Here is a 27,856-nt window from a genome sequence, read left to right on the forward strand (position 1 = left end):
AATCAGATATTCGTATAAGAAGGAAAACTTACAAGAAATGTGTAAAACAGTGACATATATTAAGCAGACTGGATCTGAAAAATGTTTGAGAATGTGTGCGTGGATCATTTTGGGAGCTATAGATAACTTTACATCACAGCTGAATACTTTCGATAACGGAGTTGTGTTGACACCAGTTGTTTATCTTTGAATTCATGTGTTCAAGTAAAATTGATTCGCACTACTTAAGAAAGGACATTTCATCTAGCTATATTAAAAAATATAGGCTGAGTTTGTGATTACTGATAGGCTAGTCTAATGGTCATGGAAATAGTGTTGATCTGCATAATCACACATGCTACTGCTCCTTAAACCCTAAAAAATCTATTCTGCTGTTTGTCTGGGATGATAGCCTCATACCTTACACCATCGATGTACTGTCATACTGTTTATTTGCTACAACCACCTTGTTGAAATCTGTCACATGGATGTGACTCTTGCTTTGACAATGCAAAGCCAAGTGATATGAATTAGTTTCTGCATCTTTTCAGGATGTGATGCTACAGATCCTTCAGCTTGAATTAAATAATTCTTCCATCCACAAATACAGCTGAAAGTTGGACTTGACATGGATCAATATGATCTGGGGCTAAATTTCTAAATGTGACTGATTATGTTAGCATCATGCCCACAGATCAATATTGAGTTTTATTATGAACCTGACTCTATAATTGGGTTTAATCAATAAACTTTTGTCTCCTTTTCTTTAGAAATTTTAGGTTTGCCCTATGCAGGTTTTCAAAATTGCATTTAGGATACACTTAGATCTATACTTTTTTAGTAATGAATATAAAAAGACCCAAGTTTGAATTTAAAGGAACAAAGAGCTAAGACCCTATTGAAAGGGGAAGTCAATTTTTAAGTTGATAAGCCTGTTCACCCCAGTACCGTCTATAGAATCTGAGACAGCTAATGTGCTAATACATAACTAGTCCTTTTGGGCACTGTAAGGCTTTTTCTGTCCATACTTGATAGATAATTCACATTGAGGACTTTGACAAAACATAGCTTTAATGAAAGCAATCACTAGAGCTTCTCTTTTGATAAACCCGCGGGGTTTAAAGGCGTTGAAAGATGCAATCTGTGAAGAACAATAAATTTGGGCCTTTGATTGAAGTGCCATTTGGGATGGTATGTTTTCTCAATGTATTTACACAAAAATGATGCTCCCTTTTTCACTACTCTTTGCTTGAAGGTTGAAGGAGCTCTTTGCCATTACTACATTAAGGTTTGTCTCATTAAAAGCTGAGTACAAAAAGAAGGCTGGAAATGACCTAGCTCAAGCCAGTGTGTTCATTTCTGCTCCAGTTTGCCATTTGAGAAGTAGTGTTCAAGCCACGAAGAATGTTTCTGAGTGCTACTTTGATCTGCAGTAAATATGTTCTTCCTTATCAGAAAAAAATAAACACATAAATCTTTTTTTTTTGCAGTGGAGAAAAGGATATTTATTTGGTCATCTCACTAAAATTAGAAAGAGAGCCACACAAACCCAGGAAATTGTAGAATACGTTTTTTGTGCTCAGGAAATTGGTTTGTAAATTGTAATATTTGAAGAGCTCCACTAGAAAACAGTGTTTTCAGAATTATTTTAATGTGCTATGCTGTATTTTCAGGTACCTTTCTAAATTGCTTGGTTTAGTCTGTTATTCTGTGGCAAATTTAATTTTTTTCATTGTTACACTCCAGGGATTTTTATGGTGATAAAATATAATTCATTAAAATTATTTGTCAGATTATAAAATGAGAGTCTATAATTAGAGTTAACTGGAGTACATAAGCATGTGCTTATGTAGTTTATGTTACGTCTGTCTAATTTTATCGAGAAAGTTTACATGTTGAGACTTACATAACGTGTACGCTTTTGTTTGTAAATGTGCACACACGCTCACCTGTATTGTTCTGCACATTTTCTCCTTTTTATGAACAGATGCAGACCGTGGTCAGAAACATGGCATGGATGAGTTTATTTCTGCTAATCCCTGCAAATTTGACCATGCTTCCCTCTTTAGACTGCTTCAGAGGCAGACCTTGGATCACAGATTGAATGATTCCTATTCTTGCTTGGTAAGTACTGGCTGGAAGATAGACATGAAGTGAGAAATAGTTGTTACAAAGTAGTCCTTTCTTCCTAGTTCATTCGATAACTGTGGTTGTGGTTGGAACAAAGGATCCAATCGATTGGCATCACATTTGAAAATTATACACTTGTAAGCTGTTGCTGTGCCACTCAATAGAGAGGCAAAGAGACTCAAACTGTCTCTGATTTTATCAGCTGAAGTTTATCATGGCCTCTGTGGAGGTCTGAATAAAAACAGAAGATTTTAATAATGGCAAGAGCCCCTGTAGTAGGATTTACTGACGCCTGTAGAGGCATTTTAAGGTACAACTGCAGACTGCCACATGTCAGGCAGTGTCATCTGTCTTGTAATTCTTCATTCCCTTGTGATCTGGGGAAGGAGAAACACCAAAAGACAGGAAACAGAGCCACAATAATATAGATTTATGAACACTTTTACACTGCCTGATTTGTAAGTAACAGGTGAGAGTATAATTATTAAATAGAAACAAGTAGCATGTGATCTCTGTTTCTAAATGAATGTCTTTCACATTTGAAGACAGCTATAAAAGAGTAGATATTGACATAACATTCTTCCATATTTATAGCTGCAATTCCTCTTTCCTTTGTAATATTTTCTATTCTGTGTTTTTTGGGGTTAGCAGTTGAGGATGGGGCTGCTTTTGATTCCATTTACAATAAGGAAAACCGGCAGTAATCCTGTGAAAGTCAGATTATACACACATGTTAAACAGGTTTGTGTAGATCAGACCTTGTAACTTCCTGAAGCTTTATTTTTCACCTGATAATGTCTGGCATAGGGATCTCTGACTAAGCGCCAAAAACACCTAATTTGGACTAATTCCTAGTCAAGTAATGTAGCACATATTTTTCACTTTACCAACCCAATAACAATAAATAAGTATAACTTTTTCTTCTTATTTACTTGGGCTGGCTAGTCATACAACGCAAAGATAACAATAATTTTTTAGGTTTGCTTGCAAGTATAAAATAAAAAAAACTTGGTTATTTGATGACAGTTGCTTCCTTTTTAAAACACTAACAGATAAGTATGTATAGAAAAAGTTAAAGGACTCATTTTCTGTCTGTGGGTTGCACACTGAATCAAAGAAAAGGCCCGAAGGTACATCTGTACAAAGTAATTGGCACTCAAAGAGAAAATGGTTAGCTTTCTAACAGTGCATTGGGGTCAAAATCTTTTTTTATAATAATAATATAGTAAGACACTTAATATAACCTTGAAATCAGGAACTTTCAGAAGAGGTTATTTGAAATACACAGTGCTATAGCAACCATAAAGCAGATGCATTTCTTATTGTTCTTTTTTAAATCTAGCTTTTAATAAGTAGAACGGGTAATCCTTTTTCTTGTGAAATTGCATATTTAACTATATACATATTTTTTATTGTTATATTGAGAATGCCAAGGTAGAAATAGATTATGTGAGCATATCTATAGGTGTGATATTTTTCCTGAGTAGCTCATTTCCTATCATTTAAAAATAAGTGTATCCTTATATTTCAATAAAATACAATCACACATACAACTTTAGCTAAAAAAAGAAAAAATGTTTTTAAGAATGAGAATTAAGAACAGTCTTTGATTAAACTACTCTCTGACCTAAACTTCTTTAATTTCATGTTCTCAGAGAGTGAGGAGCTTTTTTTTTTTTTTGCAATTATGCAATAAATAGAAGCTATGTAGTTGTCTAATACTCTGTAGTACATAACTGTTAAGCATTGGTGAGAGTTATGCCTCATGTGGGGTTTGACAAGGGCAAGGAAAGAAATGCTTATATAAAGATGACCACACTAAAATAGATCTTTTACAGTGACTGAAATTAAAGTAATGAGATGTTTAAAAGTTTGCACTCCTGTCAGAATTGTTTTTTGTTCTAAAAATGTACAGAAGTTTTAATAAAGGATTATTTCCTCTTCGTATTGCTAAGAGTTGAAATGTATTCAGCTATTTGTTGAGTATTTCATAAAAATGTAGAAATAGGTCAGTTCATTTTGCTGATGAAGTACTGGCAGAATATCAGTCACGATAACTCCCTTTTATTATATCTGGGATAGGATGCATAATATCCCCAAAATTCAGTTAAAATTCCTTTTATTTCTTCCTTCAGCAAAATACTGTATTTTCCAGAAGACATTTTATGTAAACTCCATGAACCATTACTGCGTGACTGGATATTAATCTAAAGCGCTGAGTACTGTTTTCGATGCTCTAATAAAGCTAAATGTTCTCTAGAAGGAGTTGAAGCTCATTAATGGCATTGGAAGCATTAACTTCAATGGGGTGGCTCAGGACCAAACAGATTTATGGAATAACTTTAAGAAATCTTCATTAGCAAATAATATGTTGAATCCAAGAGCTGGGAGAGAATATAGAATTTAGATTCCTGTCTCATGCAACTCTTTTAGTAAAGGTAAACCATGAATGACTCGAACTTGATATGAATATATTTTTAAGAATGATTTTCTACTATTTTTGCTGACATTTTGTATAAATGTTAAACATCTGAGCTTGCAGAAGTATTCACAAGCAATGTTGAAATATAGTCTTCAGCTCCTAAAAACATGTTATAAATGCACGACCTGCAAAATCATGTTGCTTATTCAGGTTGTTTTTATATTTGAGTTCAGTTATTCCTCAATAACCTCTTTTAATCATTTGGCAGGGATGGAGAGAAGGAAATATCAACACAGCTTCAGGAAATAAATAAATAAATATAGCCACCTATTTAAATCTATCATGTAGTAGCTGCGGATGTCCAGGGCTTGTGTCAGGTTTTGTCTTCCTGCTGCTTTTTAGAAGTTTACTGTGGTATCTTTTGTCACCGTGGGAGGCAAGACAATCAGAGCTTTTTTTTTTTTCTATTGCTACAATAATAAAAAATTTCTTTATACTGTGGATTTATTCAAGAATGGTTTATTTGATGAGAAGGAGTTTGTATATCGTTAGTATATGTATCAGGATTATGCTGTTCTGGTCTGATCAAGCTTGTGGCCTCAAACAAGCCCTCGAATTTCCAAACAGAGTAGTGCCCCAGAATATCTAATTACAATTTAAGGACAAATCTTACTCATCTGACTCATGCAACTTTTAACAGGTGCCTGATTTTATAGCTCTTATCGTAAGATAAGTTGTTAAAAAGGCTGTGCACAAGCATGTTACATAAGAAACGTGAAGCAAACAGTCAAACTGTGGTTCATTTCTGAGGTTAAAGTCGCAGCCACAGGGAACTGACCATTCAGAAACTGTATTTTAGCCATTCATGTTAATGTGCCCTACCCAAATGTTCCCTCATAGCTTACCGTTAGTTACTTCAACAAAATTAATTATTGTAAGTGGTTAGTTATTTTATATTAGATAGAGTGTCAGATTTTGATATAATTGAATCTGTAGAAGACTTTGAAGGTATTAGCCTGTTTTTGTAAAATATCTAGTTCATATTTATAGTAACATAGGAGAACTGCAGATAGTTTCCTGACATTTAGTACTTTTAGCAAGAGGTCTGTTGTTGGATCTAGCCGCTCTAAAACATGCTATCAGCGTTAGTCAGCTATAAACCATTCTAGTCTAGAAAGTTTATATAATGCACATAAAAATAAAATCTTTTGTTCTTTATTTGATTTCAAAGCAGTGAGCGGAACAAGAACTCCCAGGATGTGTTTTAACTTTTTGTCCTTCTTTTTTGTCCTTTCAGGGTTGGTTTAGCCCAGGCCAGGTCTTTGTGTTAGATGAATACTGCGCTCGCTATGGAGTGAGAGGCTGCCACCGCCATCTTTGCTACCTTAATGAGTTGATTGAACATTCAGAAAATGGCTCTGTCATTGATCCAACCTTACTCCATTACAGTTTTGCATTTTGTGCTTCTCATGTTCATGGTAACAGGTAATATAATGGGCAAATACATTTCTACGTTTGTAGCCTTATGATAAAGCAAAAATATTTTTAGGCTCTTGTGTTCACCAGATAGAGAAGTTGTACACTAGAAATCAGTTCATAAAATTTTCTTCAGGGGTTTTGGAGGTTCTATACAGATTACTAAAAAAAATCTCCTTTGAGTTTATGGTGTTTTTAAAACAGTGTGTTTTCTTGAGCATTGTATGGATGGGCTGATTCAAGGCAAAAGGACATCCTTCTGTTAAAAAGGTAGTCTTTTGCATTCTACATTTGTATTGTGTTAGTGAATGGTGTTTCCACTGAACATTCTGAACAATGTTACAGTTTAAAGGAAGCTTTAACTCTTTTTCTACAGTCTCTAGCTTGGCAACTAATCATATGATACTGAGTTCTTCTTGCTCTGCTACCATAGGGAGAAAAAACATACTGAGAATGTAGCATGACCCCTATCCAGGGGAAGCTGGAATACTTCTGCAATTCTTTCCACTCGAGGGATAGGCTGCTTCAGGAGCTGTTGGTCAGAGTGCTGCTCTTGGGACGATGTCTTTCTTCCACAAGAGAGTGAAGGACTTGGAAAAAATGTTGTTGACTTGCTGTGCTAAACATTAGCAACAGTCACACCTGTTCTTTAAAAGATGCCTTTGCCTCATCTATTTCCTGTTTCAGACTGTAAGGGAACTAGCACTGCTGTTGAACAGTGGGCGTTGAACATGAGATCATAGGATAGCTCAGGTTGGAGGGGAGCTCAGGAGCGCTCTAGTCCAACCTCCTGCTCGAAGCAGGGTCAGTTGTGAAGCCAGTCCAGGCTGCTCAGGGCTTTATCCAGTCAAGTCTTACCCAGTTCTGAACCTTTCTTGTTTCAGTTTAGTTGTGCCTGTTGTCTCTTGTCCTCCCACCATGCACCACTGGGAAAGATGACCTCCTAGAAGCTGCTGGGGGGGGCTGCTCTCCAGTCCCCCAAGCCTCTTCTCCAGGCTGAGCAAGCCCAGCTCCCTCAGCCCCTTCTCATAGGGCAAGTGCTCCAGCCACCAGACCACCATGATGGCCCTCCGCTGAACTTATTCCAGGTTATCAATGCCTTCCTTGTACTGGGGTGGGGGCTATCTATCCAATTATAGGACAACATGCATTTGCAGCCACACTGTACCACACTGAGTTTGTGCATTGATGTAGGAAGTGTTTTTAAACTAAAATAATTAAAAAAAAATCTCCAAGCAATCTCCCTCTCTCAACTGATCCAGTCCTGCCATGAAGGGAAAACATTCCCAGTCCCAAAAAGCAATTACTAGGATGCCCTCAGCAAATCCTCCAAGTGAAATCCTACTATAATCACAGTAGGGATCAGAGGAAAGAGAGGTTTTCTTCTCGACATGTTGTCCTGCAAGCAGTCAGTCACAGAGGCTATTCTGCTTATCCTCAAGCCAGTGAAGAGGATGAAATCCTTAAAAAGGACCAAGAATATTGTTTTCCCCATTAGCTCAGACAAAACCTTCCATCTGTGAGGACAAGAGCTAGGCATTTGTGACCTCAGTGATTTGCTAGTGGGAGAAATTAAAATGTTTTTGCAAGTGTCTGAAATATTCTCAAGAATCTTAATGTGTGCATATTGGCAAGACAGGAGGTTTTCTGGCTTTTCCTTGGTAACCTATTCTCTGTAAATCATGCTTCTTTTGTCAGTTCCTGGAGAACCTGACACATTCATATTTCCTATAGAGTCTATGTCTTTGTTGTTTCTAGCCTTTTTATTACTGGGTTCAACCCAACAAGACAATGCAGTGATAATTGCTCAAACTTATTTGAAGAATGCAAAAGAAAGGTAGATATATTTCTTTTTATTTCATAATTTAAGTGAAGGACAACACAGTGCAGTGCATGAAAAAAATCTGAGGGAGCACATCATTTACACAGTGGTAAGCACTCTGTTTGTATTCTGTCTATTCCTTCTGTACAGATATTCTCTGAATAGCATTATGAGTGTTTTAGGAATAAAAGAAGTGTTGAACAGAGAGGGTCTGACTAGAACTGAGATATTGTAAAAAGAAAGAAAAAAGAAAGATGAAGAAAGAAGAAAAGTAAGTCAAGGACAGAAGCAGACACACTCACTGAGGATGACAGACATATATACACACATAATACATCCACTCATTCTTCTACCACAGCACTAAGGAATAGCAAAAGGGAAAAAAAGAATTTCACAGACAATGCATGACAGGCCAAAGTTCTAGGCTGATCCATGGTGTTATACATCTTAATTTTATAAGTCAGGCTGAGAATTGGAAAGACCACAGCACAAAGACAAAGCGTTTTATGCTCTGAACACGATGTATTCAATTTGTATTTCCCCTCTGCTTCACAGGGTCATCTTAGACCTTGCGCTAGCCTGAGAAAGATCATCAAAGATACATAAACTTGAAATCAGGAGGTGGAGGAGTGTATAGAAATGCATCCATATCTGCAGTTCAAAATCATCACTTTCTGTTAGGCATGAACTTTAGAGTAACAGGCAATCTAGTGACATCAATCAAATGATCAGATAAGATGTTGCTCACCTTTGTCATTTCTGTTAGTCGAGTGAGGAAGAGCAAAGGCTCAAAGCAAAGCAAAGCTACAGAATATACTGGGGCCATACCTTGACATATACTGAGCACACTAGTGGCTACATCCAATTTACTAAATAAAACTGGCCAGGAAGCCGTCTCATACAATGGACCCCTGACTATCCCTTAGTCTTTAGCATTCTGAGATCCCAAGCATGGTTTATGGGGTTGCATGTACTGAGGACAGCCCAAAGAAGCAGTGAACAAGGCTGAATCAGTTTTGGCTCTTTCCACCCTTCACATGTCTTCAGCATTCTTTCAGCAGATTTGAAACCCTCAGGTACCCCATATGTTCTTTCTAACACCCCAGGATTTGAAATATAAACTCTTTCAAGAGGCAGCAAATGCATCTCTTTCAAGATGTAGCTCTTGCAGGCTGCATCACAATGTCATGTTTTTATTTCGAAACACCTGGAATAAAAACATAAAAATGAATCATTAAGTCTTAGGGCGTCAGGGACAATGTGGAACACTGAGGAGATCTGGGCTGATCTGTGCGCAGCAGATCTTGCCATTTGGTCTCTGGAGCAGAGAACAACCCCTGACTGTTTTGTTTCCTGAGACAAAGATGTAGTTAACAAGTTCTGAGAAAGTTATCAAGTGTAATAGTACTTAACACGTTTCTTAGGTCAATGTTTTTGGTTTGGCAGCTGGAATGTTTATGCAGAGCCAACTGAAATATGCGATGTCCTAGACTGAGGATTTCAAGTTTCATTTGCATGTCCCCTTTCTTGCTGGGAAGAGCATTGGACTGGGCTAACAAACTGCTTACTTAACAATGGTATTTCTGTTTTTGTGCTTAACATGGCATTCGTAAGACATTCTATTCTTAAATAGCCACAGAGCAAAACCTTTTAATAAAAGAGTGGCTTACTGAGTGTTAAAACAAGCACATCCTTGTTTCTGAATCAAATGATCCCTTTTCCTCTAGTAAATAAAATCAGCTTTCCCTAGCTGTACTTCTGCAGAAGTGCTAGGTAACTTTACAATACAATCTCATTTTGTTCCTCTTCACACTGTTTTTCTTCTGAAATGTTCTACTGTAATAGTCCCCATCAAAATCATTAGTTCACAAGGCAACTTTTCCCACTGCTATTTTTCATATACTTGTGCATCTCTGGTGAAAGTGAAATGGGCAGAACAAAGAATGACAGTGTATGCTTGAAGGCTGGCGTTTTGGTCTAAACAGTCCAGGTAGGAGCTATTGTTTTCTTCCTCATCATCTTCACTTTTGTCTGTTTTTCATGCTGTGACTTCTATTCAGTCCCTCTTGTCTGAAATAGATGCTGGTGGGTAATACATGAAGTGCAAAGTGTCTTCTTTCCACCTGCTGAGTTACAAACGGAATTGAAAAATTCAAAACTCAAGCATATCCCCGTTATACCTTTTTTTATTCAGAAGGAAAGACGATTTATTGGAAGTTCATATATGAGAAGTGAAGGTGAAAGTAATGCTACAAAAATCTGTTGATAACGAAAGATAAGTACATTCTTTCTGCTCTGGTTTTGAAATCTTCAGCATGTGTATTTGAATAGAAGAACAGTCATACTGAGTCAGCCCAAGGTTTCTACTCATCCAGTAGCCTGTTTCCAGCATTCACCTTGTTGGAGTAAGAAAAGGGCAAGAACGTGTAATATTTCCTGAGTGCTCTTCCAATCTCCAACTCTTTGCAGCCCGGAATATTTCCTGAGCTAAATGTGGTTAATGCCTGTTTAGTAACTTGGAGCGAGCCTATAGTTTAGGTACTCATGCATTACACCCACTAGCCTGTGTAAACCCTTTGCATCCACAACACCCTCTGGCAGCGAGGTCCACAAGTCAGCTTCCTCTTGCATGAAGAACTCTGTGCCTTTTTTGCACTTGACTCCTTCAAGTCTCATTTTGTTCTCTGTTGGCCCTGGAAGAGATGGGGTATGGTGGGGGCGGGGGGGATCCTTCTCTATCATCTCTTTGATGTTTAAGATTTTGTAAACATCTCTTGTAGCCCGCTTATTTATCCTCCACTTATCCATCCACAGCCATCTTGAGGAGTTCTGTTGTCTTCAGTTGTTCTTGCCCAGGGCTGTTCCATATTTTTGATTTCCTCATTGCCCTTGTCTGGAATTTTTCCACTACTATTAAATCCTTTTGAAATGAGAGGACTGATATACTTACCTATTCAAGAATTATGAGTGAACCATGCATTCATAATACACTCAATAGACTGTATGGATGTTTTCTGCTATTCCCTATTCCTTTCTAGTATTTCCTAATGTTAGTTTGATTTTTTTTAACCGCTGCTGACCACCTTTTTGTGGAATTATCCATCATAATACCAAGATCTCTGTCTGGAGTAGCAAATGACCATCAAAGGAGACAATATGAGGTCAAGGCTGATTTTTCTTTACATTTATTTACTTTAACTGATGTTTACTGGTTTATTGCCATTAATTTTCATAAGGTCCTTCTGATATTCTGTACTATGCCACATAACTATCATTGCCAACTCTCACCTCAATTCTTAGCCATTTACAGGGTCATCTGTGAATATTGTAAAATAGCACAGGTCTCAGCACAGATCATGCAGAACTCCACTGCTAATTTCCCTCCACTGCAGCTGCTCACTGTTTGTTCCTACTCTCACTTTTTCACTATAAATGTGAGGACTTCCCTTGCTATTCAAAGGCTGCTTAGTTGCCTTAAAAGCTTTCGGTCGGAGAGGTTTCTGGAAATCCAAGTACGGTGTATAAATCAAGTCACCCTCATCCACATGTTTTTGATCCCTCTACAGAACTTAATTTTGGAAGGTAGGACTTCCCTGCTTTATAGCTTCAAAAGCCATACAGACTTTTCCAAATAGATCATATTCCCCCTTTTTTTTTTAATTTTGTCCTTAAATGTCATTATATTGTAGTTTCTTCTAATTTTCTGGGATGAATGTCAAGCTGACTGGCCTGTATTTACCCCTGCCTTCCCTGGCCAGACATTTTGCATCATCCGTTCGTTCTTGATTTTTGGAAGCTGATCGTCTCCAAGGTATAGGCAGTACATCCTCTTCTTTTTAAGTAGTTCACCTCTTATGAGGACCATACCTCAAACCTCTAATGTGAAGCCTCCCTCAACCATTAAGTATTTTTCTTAATTAACAATGTTCTGTTAATGACAGAGCTTAATGACAGAGTAATACGTATTATTATTGTAAATAGCCTTCAAAAAATTTTCAGTAGAGCTGTCCTGAGTTCAAAGCTGGAAGCAGAGTTCTTGGCCCTTTTTCAGGCACTAAGTGAAGCCATGTTGATCTCACCTTTGGCTTAAGACAGGATATTGTCCTGTGTTGGAAAGTGCTGATAATTAAAATATGCTGACCTCAAATTTTACCTTCACTAAAATATTTACAGTGGCACATTTTTCAACATATCAAGACAGATCTGTTTCTGAAGAGGCTCAGATGAATTGTCAATGGAAAAGAAATCACAAATCATGCATTACTAAGAAATGTTAGCACAAAGTTTTAGGGTATTGGCTGCCATCTTAGGCAATGAAGAAACAGCTAATATTACATACTCTCCTAAATGTTATAGGTTATTTTGTCATTAATTTCAACTGATTAATGCCTATACGTATTCATGTGCCTTGGGTAAAATTATATTATTTTAATCTATATTTAGCCTTTCAGTAGAAGGACTTTAATGATTCCCATCTAGAATATAACTGCCTAAAAGATCATGAAAATTAACCTGATTTATCATTTTAATCTGTTTTAAAGGCCTTCAGAATTAGTCTTTTTCTTTCACTTTTGAAAAAGAGGGTATGACCTGTAAGCAGATGTGGGATCAGCTTGAGAAATGCATGCAGCAGAAGGCTCTATTGTGCCAATTTTCTTTTATGAGAATGTTTGAAGAATAGTTAATATAAACACCAAAATGCTCAGTCTTCAAGTGCCTGCTGGTTAAAGCTGTACATAAATGCCACATGATAATTTGCTCTCTTCCTTTTCTGTTAAAAAAGATGCCTGCTCTGCCTGTTTCTAAGATCATAATGTAATTCATTATTTTTCTTAGACTCATCTAGCATAAATCATGGACTCTGCAAATGCCTTAATTAACATGATTGTATTTTAAAGGAAAATTTGGGTATTAAAATTTGAGTAAATGAATAATAAAATCTCTTCATCACAACTCTACACAATCTAATTTTACGTTTACTAAGAAATAAGAAGTCAAACATTTATCTTGCTAATTTGAAAATTGTCACTGCTCTTTCATTTTATTGTGCATGCTACTGGATTTGAAAACAAGTGCTCTTAGAAAACCCTGAAGCTTTCTAAAACAATTTGTTTCTAGAAGCCAAGATGACCTGTCAGTTTTGTTTTTGTTTTTCTTACACCCTTGAAATGTAATTTATTGCATAAATGTTCTGAAGTAAGACTTCAGCTGAAGTATTTTTCTTGTATTTTGTTTTTCATCATAATATCTCATCTTTCTCTGGCAATTATTTTTGTCAGCTTTGCTGTTTTCATCTCTGTGTGTATGTACATATTAGATTATCAATTTGTGTATTCCTCTTCTCTTGCTCTCTTTCTTTTCATGGCAAAAGTGATGGCCTACATTTTTAACAAGGAAAATTTCTCTAAAAGACTTTAACCGTTTGTAAGATATACAAATATGCAAAAACCAACAACATTGAAGACGTATCGCAGAAAGAAAACAACCTTCAGCCACGTTCAGTTAATAATACACCTGCCTGTCACAACTTAAAAAACCTGCTTAAGTAAACAATTTCACCCTCTGAGAGGCCACTAGGAGAAGCTATTTCCAAAGTTGAAGGTTGAAAACCATCTACTACCAACCCAATGTCCATCATATCTAATTACCATTGGTATTACAACACCATTTTTATCTCTTGTGCTGCAGCTATTCACAGGGATCTTAATCCTACAGTGCACTAAATGATCTCTGCAAATTATTGCAGGCTTAAGGCCTCTAGACAATCAGAATATTTATAGAGGTCCTCCAGACCTTAAAAGATTACATCAAGTGAATAAAGATAGTCAATTCCCAGAGCAAACTCTAAATCCACCACCTAATCCATCACCATCTCAAGAGTAACTACCACCAAGACTGTAATTTTGCAAATTTGTCGTAGTGAAAGTTTTTTTTTACGAATTCTCGCTGACTTCTGTTTTTCATGTCATTACTTAACAATGACTACTGGTCAAACAGCTACTTCCCGCTTGAATTTACTAGCTCTAGTTCATGAGGGTTGTACCTGTATTTATCTCAAGCCTCTTCTGATATATAAGTCCAACTGAATTGAACCAAGTAGAGATGTGACTAGAGACAATATTATGTCTGTGCCAGTTAGACTGTGATCTAAGCGGACAAGACAGGCAAATCCAAATCCAATTGACAGAGCTCTCAGAAAATGGAAAACTCATAAAAGTGAGAAAGAGAAGACTATTCTGTTCACAGTTTAGTTTTTGTCTAGCTCTCTAATCCTCAAAGCAATTGTGAAGAATAAGGAGGAGGAAAGGAATGTGGAGGAAAGGCAAATTCACTTTACCTTCACCTTCCTGGGAAAATATTGTTCCAGTGGTGTAATATTTACTATAGTATGAAAACTCTGTAGTACTCTTCTCAAAAGAGTCCATAGCTTTTCTTGGCTGAGTTCTTGAAAGAGTGGTCCCAGTCTTCAGTAGTGGTTTTGAATTGAGCAGTCAAGTCCAAATCACCGTCTGTAACATTTTGGAGAGTATGAAAGATGTCTTTGTTTTGGTTTTAGTTGTAAAATACTTCTTGCATAATTTCTGGGTGACCTAATCCTTTTCATCCTACCAGTTCAATAGGAGATGACTGCTTGTATCTGATTTTCCTAGGAGGCACAGTAGTACTTGAATAAAAATAACCAGCTAAAAGTACTACTATTTTAGGTTATTCTGTCTTTAAAAGAATTAAATGAAAAGATCTAGAAGACCAAATGAGCGTGAATTTCAAAACCATTTGTCTAATCTTTCCACCTAAGATCATCTCAGAGTCAGACTGTGAATTCTTTTTTCTCACTAGTGGATAGATATTCCCCCAAGAGTAGCAAAAAATCATCACCAGTACAAAATATGTCTCAAAACTATGTTGAGGAAATAATATTTTTTATGTGCTGTTTGTTGCAAAAGGCTGTCAGGAAGAAACTAAATAATGATTCAGAGTTGGTAGTGTTTTCTAAAAGCGTATTTTGAAGAGATAGGCTTTTCATTGCTATAGACGGTACATTTTTCAAACATGTTTTTGTTCACTCTTTATTTTTCCTCTAGGATGTCTGTTGCTATCCAAACATTCACTGAAAATGTATTTAACAGTTCTGAAAAATTTAGGTGTTGTCAGCGTGGTTCTGTATGACAACAAACTCAGTGTAAGTGACAGTTCCCTGGTATGTAGTGATCCTAGTCTTAGTGCAGGTTGACAGATATGACATTCTACTGGCTCACCTTTCTCACTTATTGTTATCTGGACCCCTAGGTCTTCTCTGTCATATATATGACATGCTTCAGTGAAGTTTAATATGACAGGACTATTTACTTTATCACTCCAGAGCACAATCTCTCCTGACAATGAAATCAGACAGTGAAATTTACTTAAATTTGAGCACGTTCCGTCTGTCAGAAGGCTGAGGTTAAGTGTCCTGGCATCCATCAGAAGAGAGAATAGAAGTTATTTGCTCTTTCACATCAAATTTATACAATAGTATATTGATGTGTCTGGTTACACATATCGCCACCATATCAGATTTTTATTGTTGTCTTTGTAATAATTTAAAGAGTTCAGGCATGCTTTCCACCTTGACTTGACAGATCACAAATGTAAGTGATTTAAGGGGTGAGAGAATTGTTTATGTCATGACCGAGTGGCAACTTATCCCTCCTAGATTTAAGTATGGTGGAGAAAGATAAAATAACAATTTAGCAAAGTGATGTTGTCTTTGCCTGTGTCTCGATACATTAAACTCAGTTCTAGATACAGTGAGATGTAGTTCTGGAGGTTCTGGAGGAGGGACAGGGTTAACTCACACTTAGGGTCAGTGTAATAAACTCAAATGGGAAGCAATAGTTGTTACCCAGGAACTAGTAACTAAGAGAGTAACTGAAAGTTCTAATATACTTTTTTTTTTTAAAGTGTACTGTGCATGGGAAATGTGATTGTATGGTAAAGCTAATGTTTGGGAAACGTATTTAACTTTCTTTCATTTTTTTATATTATTTTAATATATAGACTTTAATAACACATTTAGGATAAGACTTTAAGTACTTGCTTAAAATTAAAAAGCACCATTCAAAGAGGAATCAGCATGAAGCTTAACTGACAGAAGCATACAGAGATACAGACATATTTAGTTGTCATAAACAGTATAGATAAGGAGATGTCAAAAATTATTAAATATTTAATATTACAGGCCAGATGGAATTGGAACAGTATCCATTGAAGAGAAAGAAAGATTTGAGGAAATTAAAGACAGACTCTCCTCCCTTTTAGAAAACCAAATAAGCCATTTCAGGTGAGTATATAATTTATTCAAAGAATACTAAGTTTTGGCTAGAATAATTTTATCATACTAGTGTTCAATTTTGATCTAGAACAAAACAATGAAACTGAAATCATCTAATCATCTACCTGCAAAGAAGTTTTGAGAATATTAAATATGGCATAACTAATTTGTATTGAGTTTAACCAAAAGTTATTTAGCTGTAGAATTCATTTGTACATCTTGTGAGTTGTATTCTCTCTATGGCAGAAATGATTGGGTGAGAATATATGCCTGACTTTTGTAGGTCCTTTTGAGGTTTAAGCTATCCATAATTCTAACTATGAGAATTGCCTAAATGAGAATGACTGAGCCATACCAGTTTCTGGAACAGTGCTGATCAGAAATATTGTATGAGTAGATACCATCCTGTTACAGCACAGCTAAAACTTTTTCTGGATATCTAATGTCATTTGCTGGTTTTCATGATATACTTATATCCATTCTGAATAAGCTGAAGTCCCTTATCCTCAATAAAGAGTTTGCATATCAATGTAAGAACGGCTATTCCAGATCAGACAGTGGCCAGTAGAAGATGCTGAGGGAAGGAGTACAAGTAACAGAGCAGACCAGGGGTGGTGTTTCTTCTGCTATCCTTCTATTCTCTAGTGATTAATGGTTTATAAACCTTTGCATAAAATTGGCATCTAGATACCAAATCTGTTAGTTTATCACACATAATCAACCTTTCTACCATGACTCTGCCAATCCTCATCCTTTTTACAGTGTATTTATATTTTTGATCTCTGTAACATCTTGTAACCACCTGTTCCACAGCTGAAATAGTGCTGTGTGAAACACAGCTTTCTTTTGTTTGGCTAAGCTTGCTATATGGTAGTTACACTGAATGTTCCTGCTTCTGGTGTGATGAGGTAAGCATCTAGTATCCTCTGGTATCTATCATGCTGATAACAAGGTCGTTTGTCGGGGGCGAAGGGGATGAGTGTATAGAACAGAGCAGTCTTCACTTGAGACTTCATCTCTGTACTAAACTAGAGAGAGAGACAAGATTCTCCTTGCAGGGCATTCCTTTTGGGAAGAAATATGCTCCCTTCCTTTATTTCCTCATCCAAAAGATGAATTCTCTCCTTGCCACAAAATATCCACCTTGAGCCTTGCAGCCTGTCTCCGCAGCAGCACAGGGGCTGTGACACTGGATGTGGGAAAGCTCAGCATTGCTTTAGGCCTCATATGTGGATATTGCTATTTCTCTAAGCTGTTTAGCTCAGAAAAACAGCTTCTCTCTGTCAGAGGCAACTTGGACCAAATGCACACATAAGCCTGACCCCTCTGTTGTGCTCATACATATTGTCTCCACAATAAACTGCAATAACCTTACTCTGCTGTGGGACTTCTACCTGCATCTTGAGTTTAAAACTCGTTGGATGGTGGAAGCTTGTTGCATCATTTATATTGCAGAATATACTTGGTAGGAAGTCTTTGATTTGAAATATTAAATATAATCTAGGAATTAGTGACAAATATTCAAAAAGTGTCACTACAAATTTGTAGAAGTAAACAGTGGGAAAAACAATTCCAGGATTATGTGAATATATGGTAAAGGAGGAAGGAGACAAAACTGCTAAAAATGTGTTTCGTTTCAAGATGACTTAAAGCCCAAGAGTCATTAAATTTGCTTTGCTAATTTGTTAACATGTCTCCAAGAGTCATTAACACTATAGTCAGAAAGAAACAAAATGAGGCACAGCAAATAGTGGAATTCTATCTGCTGGAAATCCTTTTTTGACCTCATTTACAGCGCTTTATGTTGGCTGACCAAAATGTCTTTCTAAAATTCGGTGGTCTGAATCCTTTTATCCATTAGAAAAGTGAGTAATATTAATAACAAAATAATCTTAGCAAAGTAAAAAATCCTTTTTCCAATTGGGGATATCCCAGTAAGATTTTTAGACAGGATTAGGAGAGGTTATGGTTGCCTGAGCTCTATAGTCTCATTGAGATGATATATTGGATCATTCAGCAGACAAAAATTAAAAACAAGGCAATGAATAGGATCACTTTTTTATTTACATAATGCTATAAATTTGATGACAGAAGTGGGCATAATATAAGCTGTAGCGGATAAAAATTAAGATAACATAAAATGCTCTCCCAAGTTACTTAATAGCTATATAATAGGAAAAATTAGGGGAATATCTGCAGGTGTTTTTGTACCCATTTCTACAGAAACTTAGATATCTGATATTTTGTTCCAGTCTTAATCCAATATTAAAACAGGCTGTAATATGCTAAGTGTTCCTTTACAGCTCCAGGAGCTGTCATGTCTACATGATAAATTGTATCTCCAGAAAGATGACAATTAAGCTCATTGTAGGTGATTAAATATCCTTCATACCTGAGAAAGAGAAAGAAATTCTCTTTACCTTTCATATTTTTTCTGTACTTAGGCCTGAGCTGCGAGTGGCCTGATACTGCTATATTATGTATATGCTCCATGGTAGACTACTGAAGAGGTGTTCTGCATTCCTTAATACATCATATATTGGAGTTTTCCGTTAACATAATTCAATGCAAGTAGTGTATGAAGTTACATCTCAAAGTAAATTCTTAGATATTATAATTCTGATTATTTTCTCTCTCTCTCTCTCTCTCTCTCTCTCTCTCTTTTTTTTTAAGATACTGTTTCCCTTTTGGACGTCCTGAAGGAGCTTTAAAAGCCACACTTTCATTACTTGAAAGAGTAAGTTTAAAAATTTATGTTAAATTCTGCTCAAGTACTAGGTCTGCATTTTCTTTTGCATTTAGGCTGCTGAAAGCAGACTCATTTCTTCTAGGGTACTCTGCTACTGGCTGAGGTTATTAACTGGGAGTTTTTTTCCACAATTTTTCCACATTTTTTTCCAATATTTTCCACAGTGACAGGCAGCTGTTTTCTGCCGGAAAAAAAAAAAATTGAAATTTCACTGCAAGCCACTGCAGTGATTCTCTGTTCCTTTATAATGTACTGATTACCCAGCGTTGCCTCTAAAGAGATACGTTTACTCTACAGCCCCCCTTTCCTGCTTTCTACAGCTTCCCTGCTGCTGATGGTGTCTATACTGATCTGTAACATTAACAAGCTTCTATGTAATCCAAATAATCTTCCATAAATACATAATCTAAGTCAATTTAAGAAGAAAAAGTTATATGCAGCAAAACTGTCGTGGGTGGCTATAAACATAAACCCCTGCCCAGCAAATCCTCCTATATTGACTCTAAGGGAGAAGATAACGTACTGGTAAAAGCATCTCCATCTTCTCTAAGGAGAGAGGAATTCCAAATTCTTACAGGGAATCCAGAGAAATTGTATCAGGAGGAGCCTGATGAAGGTGTGAATTGAAACAAAGCGTAGCTCCCACTTTGTTAGCTCTGCCAAAATCTGAGTGGTCTGGTCCCAGGAAATGTTAGCCACTTTGCACTGTAGATCACTCCATGGATGGAGACTCTATCTTAGAAAGCCTCTGCTATTGTTATGGTTAACAATATGTGAGGAGTCTGAGTATATATTTTTTCTTTCATATTTAATTTCAATGATGATGGTGTTGTAGAATGCTCCTTTCTGTTATATGAAACAGCCATTTCCTCTCACTGTTCCTGCTGTCACAAACGGTCAGCAGCAGCCTGTACTGGGCAGGCAAAGAAGCAACATCTTCATCGATCTTGTCTGGGAATAAGTGTGCATGCCTATATCTGTGCATGCGCAATGTTTTACAGTTTTTTTTTAATTTAACTTTTATCTTTGCAAATTTGGAAGAAATCAAATCCAGAATGAAAGTATTTCAATATTGTATTTTCACTTGCTGATAACCTAGAAGTTACCCATGGCAAAAAAAACGTTAGCAGAAGTATATACATTATACATGTGTATGCAAGTAACACAATATGTCTACTTTGCGGCAACCTTTCCCTAATAGCGTTCCTGCTGCTGAACCTGTTTCTTTTCCACAATGTCCTTCCCCAGACCATACCTCTGAGTGTAATTTTGAGATGCAATTTTAAAAGCTTGTGAGCTATCTGCACTTTTTTTTATATTAAAATATGGCAAAATCATACTGAATGTTGTTTACAACTACCTGTTCAAAGTGAGTGAAGCAGAGTTAAAGTAAAAATGTTAGTGAAATATTGATAATATTTGTTCAGATTTTTTGAATGATCGTGTTCAATATTAAAGTATATAAAATTACAGTCATATGAAGAAGGCGTATGTTCACAGTTTACCTCACTTGCAACAATCTTGATTTTTCAAGCCAACCTGGTAATTAAATGCTATTCAGAAAAAATAATTTTTCAAAGGTTCAAACCAGTTGACATATTGCAAACGTAAATCTTGCATGTTGTATGCTTGAGATGTTACTAATTTTTGAAGCTATTGAAAGCCTACATATATGTTTGGTACTGTAGGTATCGACTTTATTAAGTCATGGCAGGGCTTCCTTTAATTGCAAAAAGGTCAAGAATGCAAGTGATCCATTTTATCACAGTTGCATTTTAAAAATCAATAGGCTTTAAAAACTAGTGGGTTTTAGAAAAAGTTTGTATGAGCTGTTCCTCTAGCTGTCCATTTAAAATATTTCAGGGGAAGTTCTATATTTTCCCTGCCTAATAAAGCTAATTATTTTCCACCAAAAGATCATGCTAAATTTGAATAACTTATGAAGGAAGAAAAGCATTAACTGTAGCTTGTTCTGATGGTGTTCACACTTTCTGCTTTACACTGTTTAAGAATCAATGGTTGTGAAATGGTGGAAACTTTTCCACAGGTGAGAACCAAACAAATTTTTCTATCCACATCTTTAGCTGCTGTGATCATCCAACCCATCCAAGGAATGCTCTTGTCCTGCTCGTCTTCGTGTCACCCAGACAAAGGCTGACTGGCATGCTGCAAGATGCCAAACTGAAGGGGTAGTCTTGATTTGTATACGAGTACAATATATGCAGTCAAAGCAGAGTTGCACTCAAATCTTGAGAGAAAAATATCTAGTTCATCCACTGATGTTCCGTACTGAAATGGTTCCGTTTTGATTTTGGCCTGTAACCATTATCAGAGCTAAAGTAACATTAGGAAACGTTCATCGTTTTCTCTTGGGTTTTGAGGAATGATTGTAACCAAGTGGTATAATTGTCTCTGGCACAGGTTTTAATGAAGGATATTGCCACCCCCATACCAGCAGAAGAGGTGAAGAAAGTGGTTAGAAAATGTCTGGAGAAGGCTGCCTTGATCAATTACACTCGGCTTACAGAATATGCCAAAATAGAAGGTTAGTACATCGGTCAGCTGCCAAAGTGGCTGTAAAAGCCAGCAATGCCTATTAACTGAATATTCTGTGAGCAGCCTTTTCCCTTTCCTGAACAAACCCGTTCCACAGCAAGGGGAAATGTCTCATTAAAATCTCAGCTGGTGAACTATGGAGCTTTTTCCTATTCATTGCTTTAATATGCCTCCTGGGACCCTGTTTGAATGGAAGACCAGGACTTCTTAATTTAAGTTGCCCTTTGTTCTTACTTTTGAGTTTTCCATAAATATGAAAGGTTGTTTATGGATTATTTTTTATTTCTCTAAGTATTTCTGGTAATTAAACTACTGGCAGGATATTCTTTCCTTATCAGCAGTAACAGTACCTTGGAACTTGAAAACTCTGGGTATAGATGCCTTTCTGATCTATTTATAAGGCAGACAGATAGATAAGTGTAGCTTATTTTTACTGTTTTGTTTTCAGAGATATAGAGATAATCTGATTATTAAAACTGTAATTACATCCTAATTTATTGAATGCACTAACAGCATAAAATATTAGATCTGATTGTCATCAGCACTTTTTCTGGAATTTGTGTATGTTCTAGACTGTATACAGAAAAGCTAACAGATTTTTTCTCAAAAAAAAGTAAAACCCAAGCATAGGATACATAATGTTATTTTAATACTTGTAAACCTTATGTAGAACAAAAAGGAAGTCAGAACAGTGAAAAGCTTTCTAAGACACCTCTGTAATTCTCCACAAAGCACAGAAAGCTTGAGATATAACTGTACAGATATATGCAGGAATAGAAAAAAAGTATATTTATATTTATCTGTATCTATATATATATATTTTTTTTTTTTTGGTGGTAGAATGGCTTAACAGGAAAAGAAATGAATGATGACCTTAAAAAAACATTTTTTAGGCATAATAGCTTTTTTATAGTATGTATTTCTAGTGATACTCTGGAAGAAAATAGAATTATATCAGCAAAATGAGGAAGGCTCATGTATTTAGCAATATTATAAAGGCAACTTTTTCCTTTTTCCACTTCTGCTCAACTTTTTCCTTTTTCCACATGAAAAACATGAGTTAACCAATCTCACAAGTGATTAACAAAAACCCCGTCTCATCACTATAGCAACCAGTATTATATCATGGGAGTAACAACATGAAACCATCTCAGTAACCAGTTTATCTTAATTAATTATGATATCATGTTGTGTTAAAGAAAGAAGGATGAATATTAAATCTGTTCTGGAAAATGAAAAAGCAAAAGTACCATTTTGCTTCGATTTTATCTTTTTGTGTTCATGAAAGCAATTTTTTGTTGTTCAGTATTTTAGGCTTTTAACAACCTTTGTTGAAATAATCAGTTTAAAAATAGCAACCTTTTAAAAAGATGACAAAAGCATACGAAAGATGTCTAAACTCACTGACAGTAAATTGGATTGTGAAAAAGATTTTAACAATAAAGTATATGCATCTTTGCCCAGGATTTTTGATTGTGTCCTAAAGGATTGTGGCAGTTCAATTGTAAGTAGAATACCAAATTCTGCACTTTGAAATATGCCTATTATTAGCACTAAAGTAAGCTGGAACCACATGTAAAAATGAAGTCTGTCCCATGGCATATTTTGACTGATGTGAATTTCTTTGTGGATTGATTGTCTTTTGGTTGATACACAACGAGATTTCTATATGTAGATTTCCACTCATGTAACAGTTAGCCTGAAGCGCCATAGTCAATTAACTTACATATGTGAATGTACGACTTCAAGGAGAAATAGGTGGAGAACTTTTTGAGATTAAAATACTATTTGAAAATGAAGGGCCCCAGCATCATAACATCAAAAAATTAAGCATGTTGGTATTTAGTAGCAAGGAGACCTATGTTCTTCTCTTTTGATACTGAGGTCATTATTAGATATCCTATGTTTTTACCAGTGCAAAGAAAAAAAAGTATAAGCTTTCAGCAATAGCTTCAGTTCTGTTCCTTTAGCTTCATGAGAGCATTTTACTGTCCCATACACTGAAATGGTGTTCTCCTCTTACCAGTAATTAATGTTGATCTTTGTATTACTTGCTTACTCCTCACAGTGCACACAGAAAGCGTATAATCATTATATTCAGAACATGCCTGATGCCCTCAAATATAGTTGCCGTATGGTATTGCCCTGCTCTTTGAGTATTTCTCTAGTCAGCAAAGGTACATCAGTCAGTCAGATGAATCTACTATGTAACAATATCATTTATAGAATAATAACTAAGTACAAAGTACAGCTACAAAGATAGTTTTAATAAAATAATATTCTTCTATTCTTACTCTTGTACTGTTATTTACGTCCCTAAATTCCCAGGCATAGTAGAGATACAAACTCAGACATTGAATATATAAATAAAAGTAAACTGTTACCCAAAATATTGTCTATATAGGACAATAAATTAATGCTATATAAAAACATACACCATTACCCCTTCAGTTGACAAAACCCATCAGTTAGATGAGCTGACTCTCAGGACTCTCACTGCTTTACTAATGATTTTAAGGAGATTAAGCACTGAAACTCCCTATTTGATATTTATTCTACTCTGATAAAATTAAAACAACCATCTTAAATTTCTGCAATAATCTTTTTCTTCTTTTTTTTGTTTTACATGTAGCAACAGCAGAGAAGGACTCAGGTGATTACTGTTTGTGTGCATGTCTGCATGTATTACAGATTGTGTTGTGTCCATTGTTTTATTATTTTTGTTGATTTCAACAATATGAAAATATTTACCAGAACACAGGCAAACATTATAATTAAATGTGATATAGTATAGTCCTTGCATTGTCCATTTACATTGATATGTATATTGTGCATATTTATTAATAATTTAGATAATTTCAATATCCAGTATATTTTTGGTTGTGATGCAATTATGATTTCTGTAGCAGAAGTGTAACTAAATGGTGCAGAAAAGTTTAGATTTCAAATACAAAATCAGACTGTATTTACAGACAGTTAACTTCATAGTCATCAGCAAAAAATGATATCTCTTTCTTAGTGGAACTGCTGGATTTATTGATGAATATATTGGTAGCAGAATTAATGTCATAGGCTGTTTTTACATCTCTCTGACATGCCTTTGTTTAGTGTTACGTTTATTTTTCTGGTCACAGCTGAGGTTTGAGAGGGTGGTATTTGTTTGTGTTCCTAATTTCACAAAACTGTTATGGCACTGCTCTTCAATAGTGCTAACTGTTCTTCAGTAGTGCTAAGGCTTATTTGAATGCCTATATCCAGATAATTAACAGAGTGATCACAAAAAGAGCATCCCTGAAGGAGTATTTATTATTTAATAATATTCTACTGTATAGAAGTACACGGGATTATGTATATATGTGCCCTTAAATAGATGCACGCACTGCTTTGTTTTAGCTTTTTTATGACATGTACACATGGACACAATAGAAGCCTGAACATAATGCTTTGTGGGGTTCCCACAAATCATATCAACAGCAGTTATGGGAAGGGGCACTGAGTCAGTAATACTCATAGAATTAAATTATTTTTCATCTTGAAAGAAGGCAGAGGTGAGGATTTTAAAGGTTTCATGCAGGTAATTCATGATGGAGCTCCTTGACAAAGATGGGGTTGAAGTGAGAAAGATGTCCATTTCTAAGTTATTCCTTCTCTATAGGAGGAAGAACTTTTTTTACCTGTAAACGAGTAGAAAGTAGTAGCAAATGACAACAAGTATGTTTTGATTTTTTTTGTTTTTAAGCTCGTGTTCATAACCGAAGGTTCAAAAATGCAGAAGTAAAATTCTCTTGGTCCCCAAAACTTGCAGTGATTTTCATTTGAACACTTTAAATGCCCTGGAAATATGAGAGCTCTTTTTGGAATCGTTAAAAAAGAGAGAAGACAGTCCATTGGTATGGGCAGAAATGCCACAACCTTTTTACCTTTTTAATATTAGTTCACATGAGCACACCGGCTTTAGGTATCTGATTTAACCAGGTAATGTCCCGACTACCCTCTGAGCAATGGAGTTTCTTTAAGCAGGTGATTCAGAGCGTTTTGAGGATCCTTAGTGACTGGCTCTGTGAAAGGACCTATCTCACTCTACTGAATGCAAATGCAACCAAGTTTCCCTATTAGGTTACATACCTGAAGTGAGACAGCACAAATATTCTGTTTAGTGTTTTTACAATCATATAGTTATTGAAGAAGGCATCTCTATGTTCAAATGAGAAATTTTGAAAATATTGCAGCTGAGTGAGAAATGAGGAAACTCAATTTAGATATCTTATCCTATGATCTTTGTCTCCCAAAACCTCAGTTGTACACATTTATATAGTGTGTATCATCCCACGTACAGATCTTCTTTGTTCCACATACACTTGCTATTCTTATTAATTATTTCTCAAGCTCATTATGTTAGAAATATAGACCGTTAAGTAGAGATGACATAAAGAATAGTTACGAGCCTAAAAGAAATGATTAAAAGAAATAAAAGGTAAAAGAAACATCATTCATTTTCCATTTAGTTTTTGCATGCTTTGAAAGAAACTATTTCCATGTGCTTAAGATTTCAGGATAGCAAAACTGTCCTTTAAGTAAGTGACCTGGCAAATGACCATATTACAGAATCAATGAGAGGAAAGCCTATCCCATGCAATGGGTAAATGGAAATTCACTGTGTTAGGTGAAGCTAGAGGTTCATAGTTTATATTTATAGTTTAATTCCCTAATTAAATTCCTCTTCTGGAAATGTAACTGTAAATTAATCAGACAACTCAGAAAATGTGTATTTTACTGAAAACAATAAATATACTGTGTTCCATGAGTTTTCATGTCCCATTGATCTCATTCGTCTGATATATATGAGGAAGGAGCTGACAGAAATCCCAATAAAATTGGGTCGTAGGTATCGTTCATATTTTTGGCTGGCAAACAGGGCCAAATCCTGCTCCTCTTGGAGTCACTAGAAAAACTCCTACTGATTTCATTGGGAACTTAACAAACAATAGACTTAGCCCTAATACTATATATTGCATTATGGTGGAAAATATAGAAAAAACAATTTCTTTATAATTATTATTAACCTTTTAACTTGTGCACTAGGTACTGTATGGAGAATCTTGAATTGCAGGAGTGTCCTTGTTAGGTAATACGGAGGTGAACATGCAAATTCTTTTTGTTGCGAGAATCCTTTCTCAGCAGCGTGGTTGCCAGGTTCCCAGGTCTTTCCCCCAAGTGCTCTTGTTTGCACAGTTTCAATTGAACAAGACTCACAATGCTTTCCCAGAAGATGGTAGGTACTTTCTTAGTGGCAGGCACCGTGGTATAGGCAGCACTTGCATCAACAGGATTTGTTTGCAGGCAGGATGACATTTTATTTAGCACTCCCATGTCGTACTGTTATAAACATAAAGCAGGTTTTTTCAGTAAAAATTACATTTGCAATGACAATTATACAAGGTTCAGCATGTCATTCCTTACAGCATGTACTGCTGAAATTCTCATGGAGTCACTAATCTGTTCAGTCAGTATAATTGCCATTATAGAAAGATCAGCAGCAAAACTGCTATTATAATTTTTGAACTATGTCTAAGAACTCTCATATAATGCCCTTGTAGTTTGCCGCAAGGGTTTATAATTTGTCAAGGAGATGATCATGGCATCAATACGTGCAAATCTCCTTTTAAGTACAAACCATTTTCATTTCAGCACATGCTGCCTTTGAGACTGCACTACCTAGAAGTATTTTTCAGATCATTTTGAATATGACATCTTTTCCTGTCCTACTCAGTTTGTAATTTGAGTTACTCTCCCTATACTGCTGAACATAACTTGGCTGGTAGATGCTGAGGTCAGGGGCAAATTGTGTTCTTCAGAGGCGTGTTGTATAGCTTCCAGTGAATTGCTTATGGAAATCTTTATGCCTGCCTCAGCTGTTTTCTCCCTATCAGAAGAATAACCTTACTTACACAGAATTCATATTTTTATTTATATACCATTAACATACCCAGGGTAATAAAAAACCTTATTTATTCCTCCTCATAAATGAATGCTTTTCCCCATATAACATTATTTGAGATCTGAATGGGTGAGAAGTAGTGGACTTTCTGCACTCTGCTAGTGCAAAAAGTCCATTACTGCTGCTATTGCCTCCAAGAAGCTATAGAACCTTATATGTAAATATACTTTTCAGCACTAGGGCATTACCTTCCTATGGAGTAAAACAGGGACTAGGCTAAGGATTAAAGTGGTAAATGGCTCTGAAGTAAACAGAGCAGCAAATAGTTGTTCATTTCTGAAGCAACAGATTGTGAAGATCTGAATTATTAGGTAGTTGTCTTTTAATTGATTACTTTTAAAAGTGTATTGTAACTGAAAGTACTGGGTTCTTTCTGCCAATCATATTTATTTTTAAAAAAGAGAATAAATTAG

General features: G+C 35.9%; 1 protein-coding gene across 15 annotated transcripts in view; it reads left to right on the top strand.

The window, feature by feature from the left end:
• The window catches only part of CADPS2 (calcium dependent secretion activator 2), a 333,791-nt gene that overhangs the window by 227,228 nt on the left and 78,707 nt on the right, over positions 1-27,856 (top strand). For 10 of the 15 annotated variants that reach the window (XR_011139137.1, XM_068932158.1, XM_068932095.1 and 7 more), the window contains 6 exons: positions 1,967-2,103; positions 5,829-6,016; positions 16,048-16,149; positions 18,814-18,877; positions 21,311-21,434; positions 24,078-24,098. Coding sequence is in view for 13 of the 15 variants with exons in the window: in XM_068932158.1 (XP_068788259.1) it covers positions 1,967-2,103; positions 5,829-6,016; positions 16,048-16,149; positions 18,814-18,877; positions 21,311-21,434; positions 24,078-24,098 (636 nt within the window). In the remaining 2 variants the exon portion in view is untranslated. The remainder of the gene's footprint in view (positions 1-1,966; positions 2,104-5,828; positions 6,017-16,047; positions 16,150-18,813; positions 18,878-21,310; positions 21,435-24,077; positions 24,099-27,856) is intronic. The other 5 variants (XR_011139141.1, XM_068932087.1, XM_068932118.1 and 2 more) reach the window with 1 other exon arrangement.

The sequence above is a fragment of the Struthio camelus genome, chromosome 1 (genome assembly GCF_040807025.1).
Source record: "Struthio camelus isolate bStrCam1 chromosome 1, bStrCam1.hap1, whole genome shotgun sequence".
NCBI lineage: Eukaryota > Metazoa > Chordata > Aves > Struthioniformes > Struthionidae > Struthio > Struthio camelus.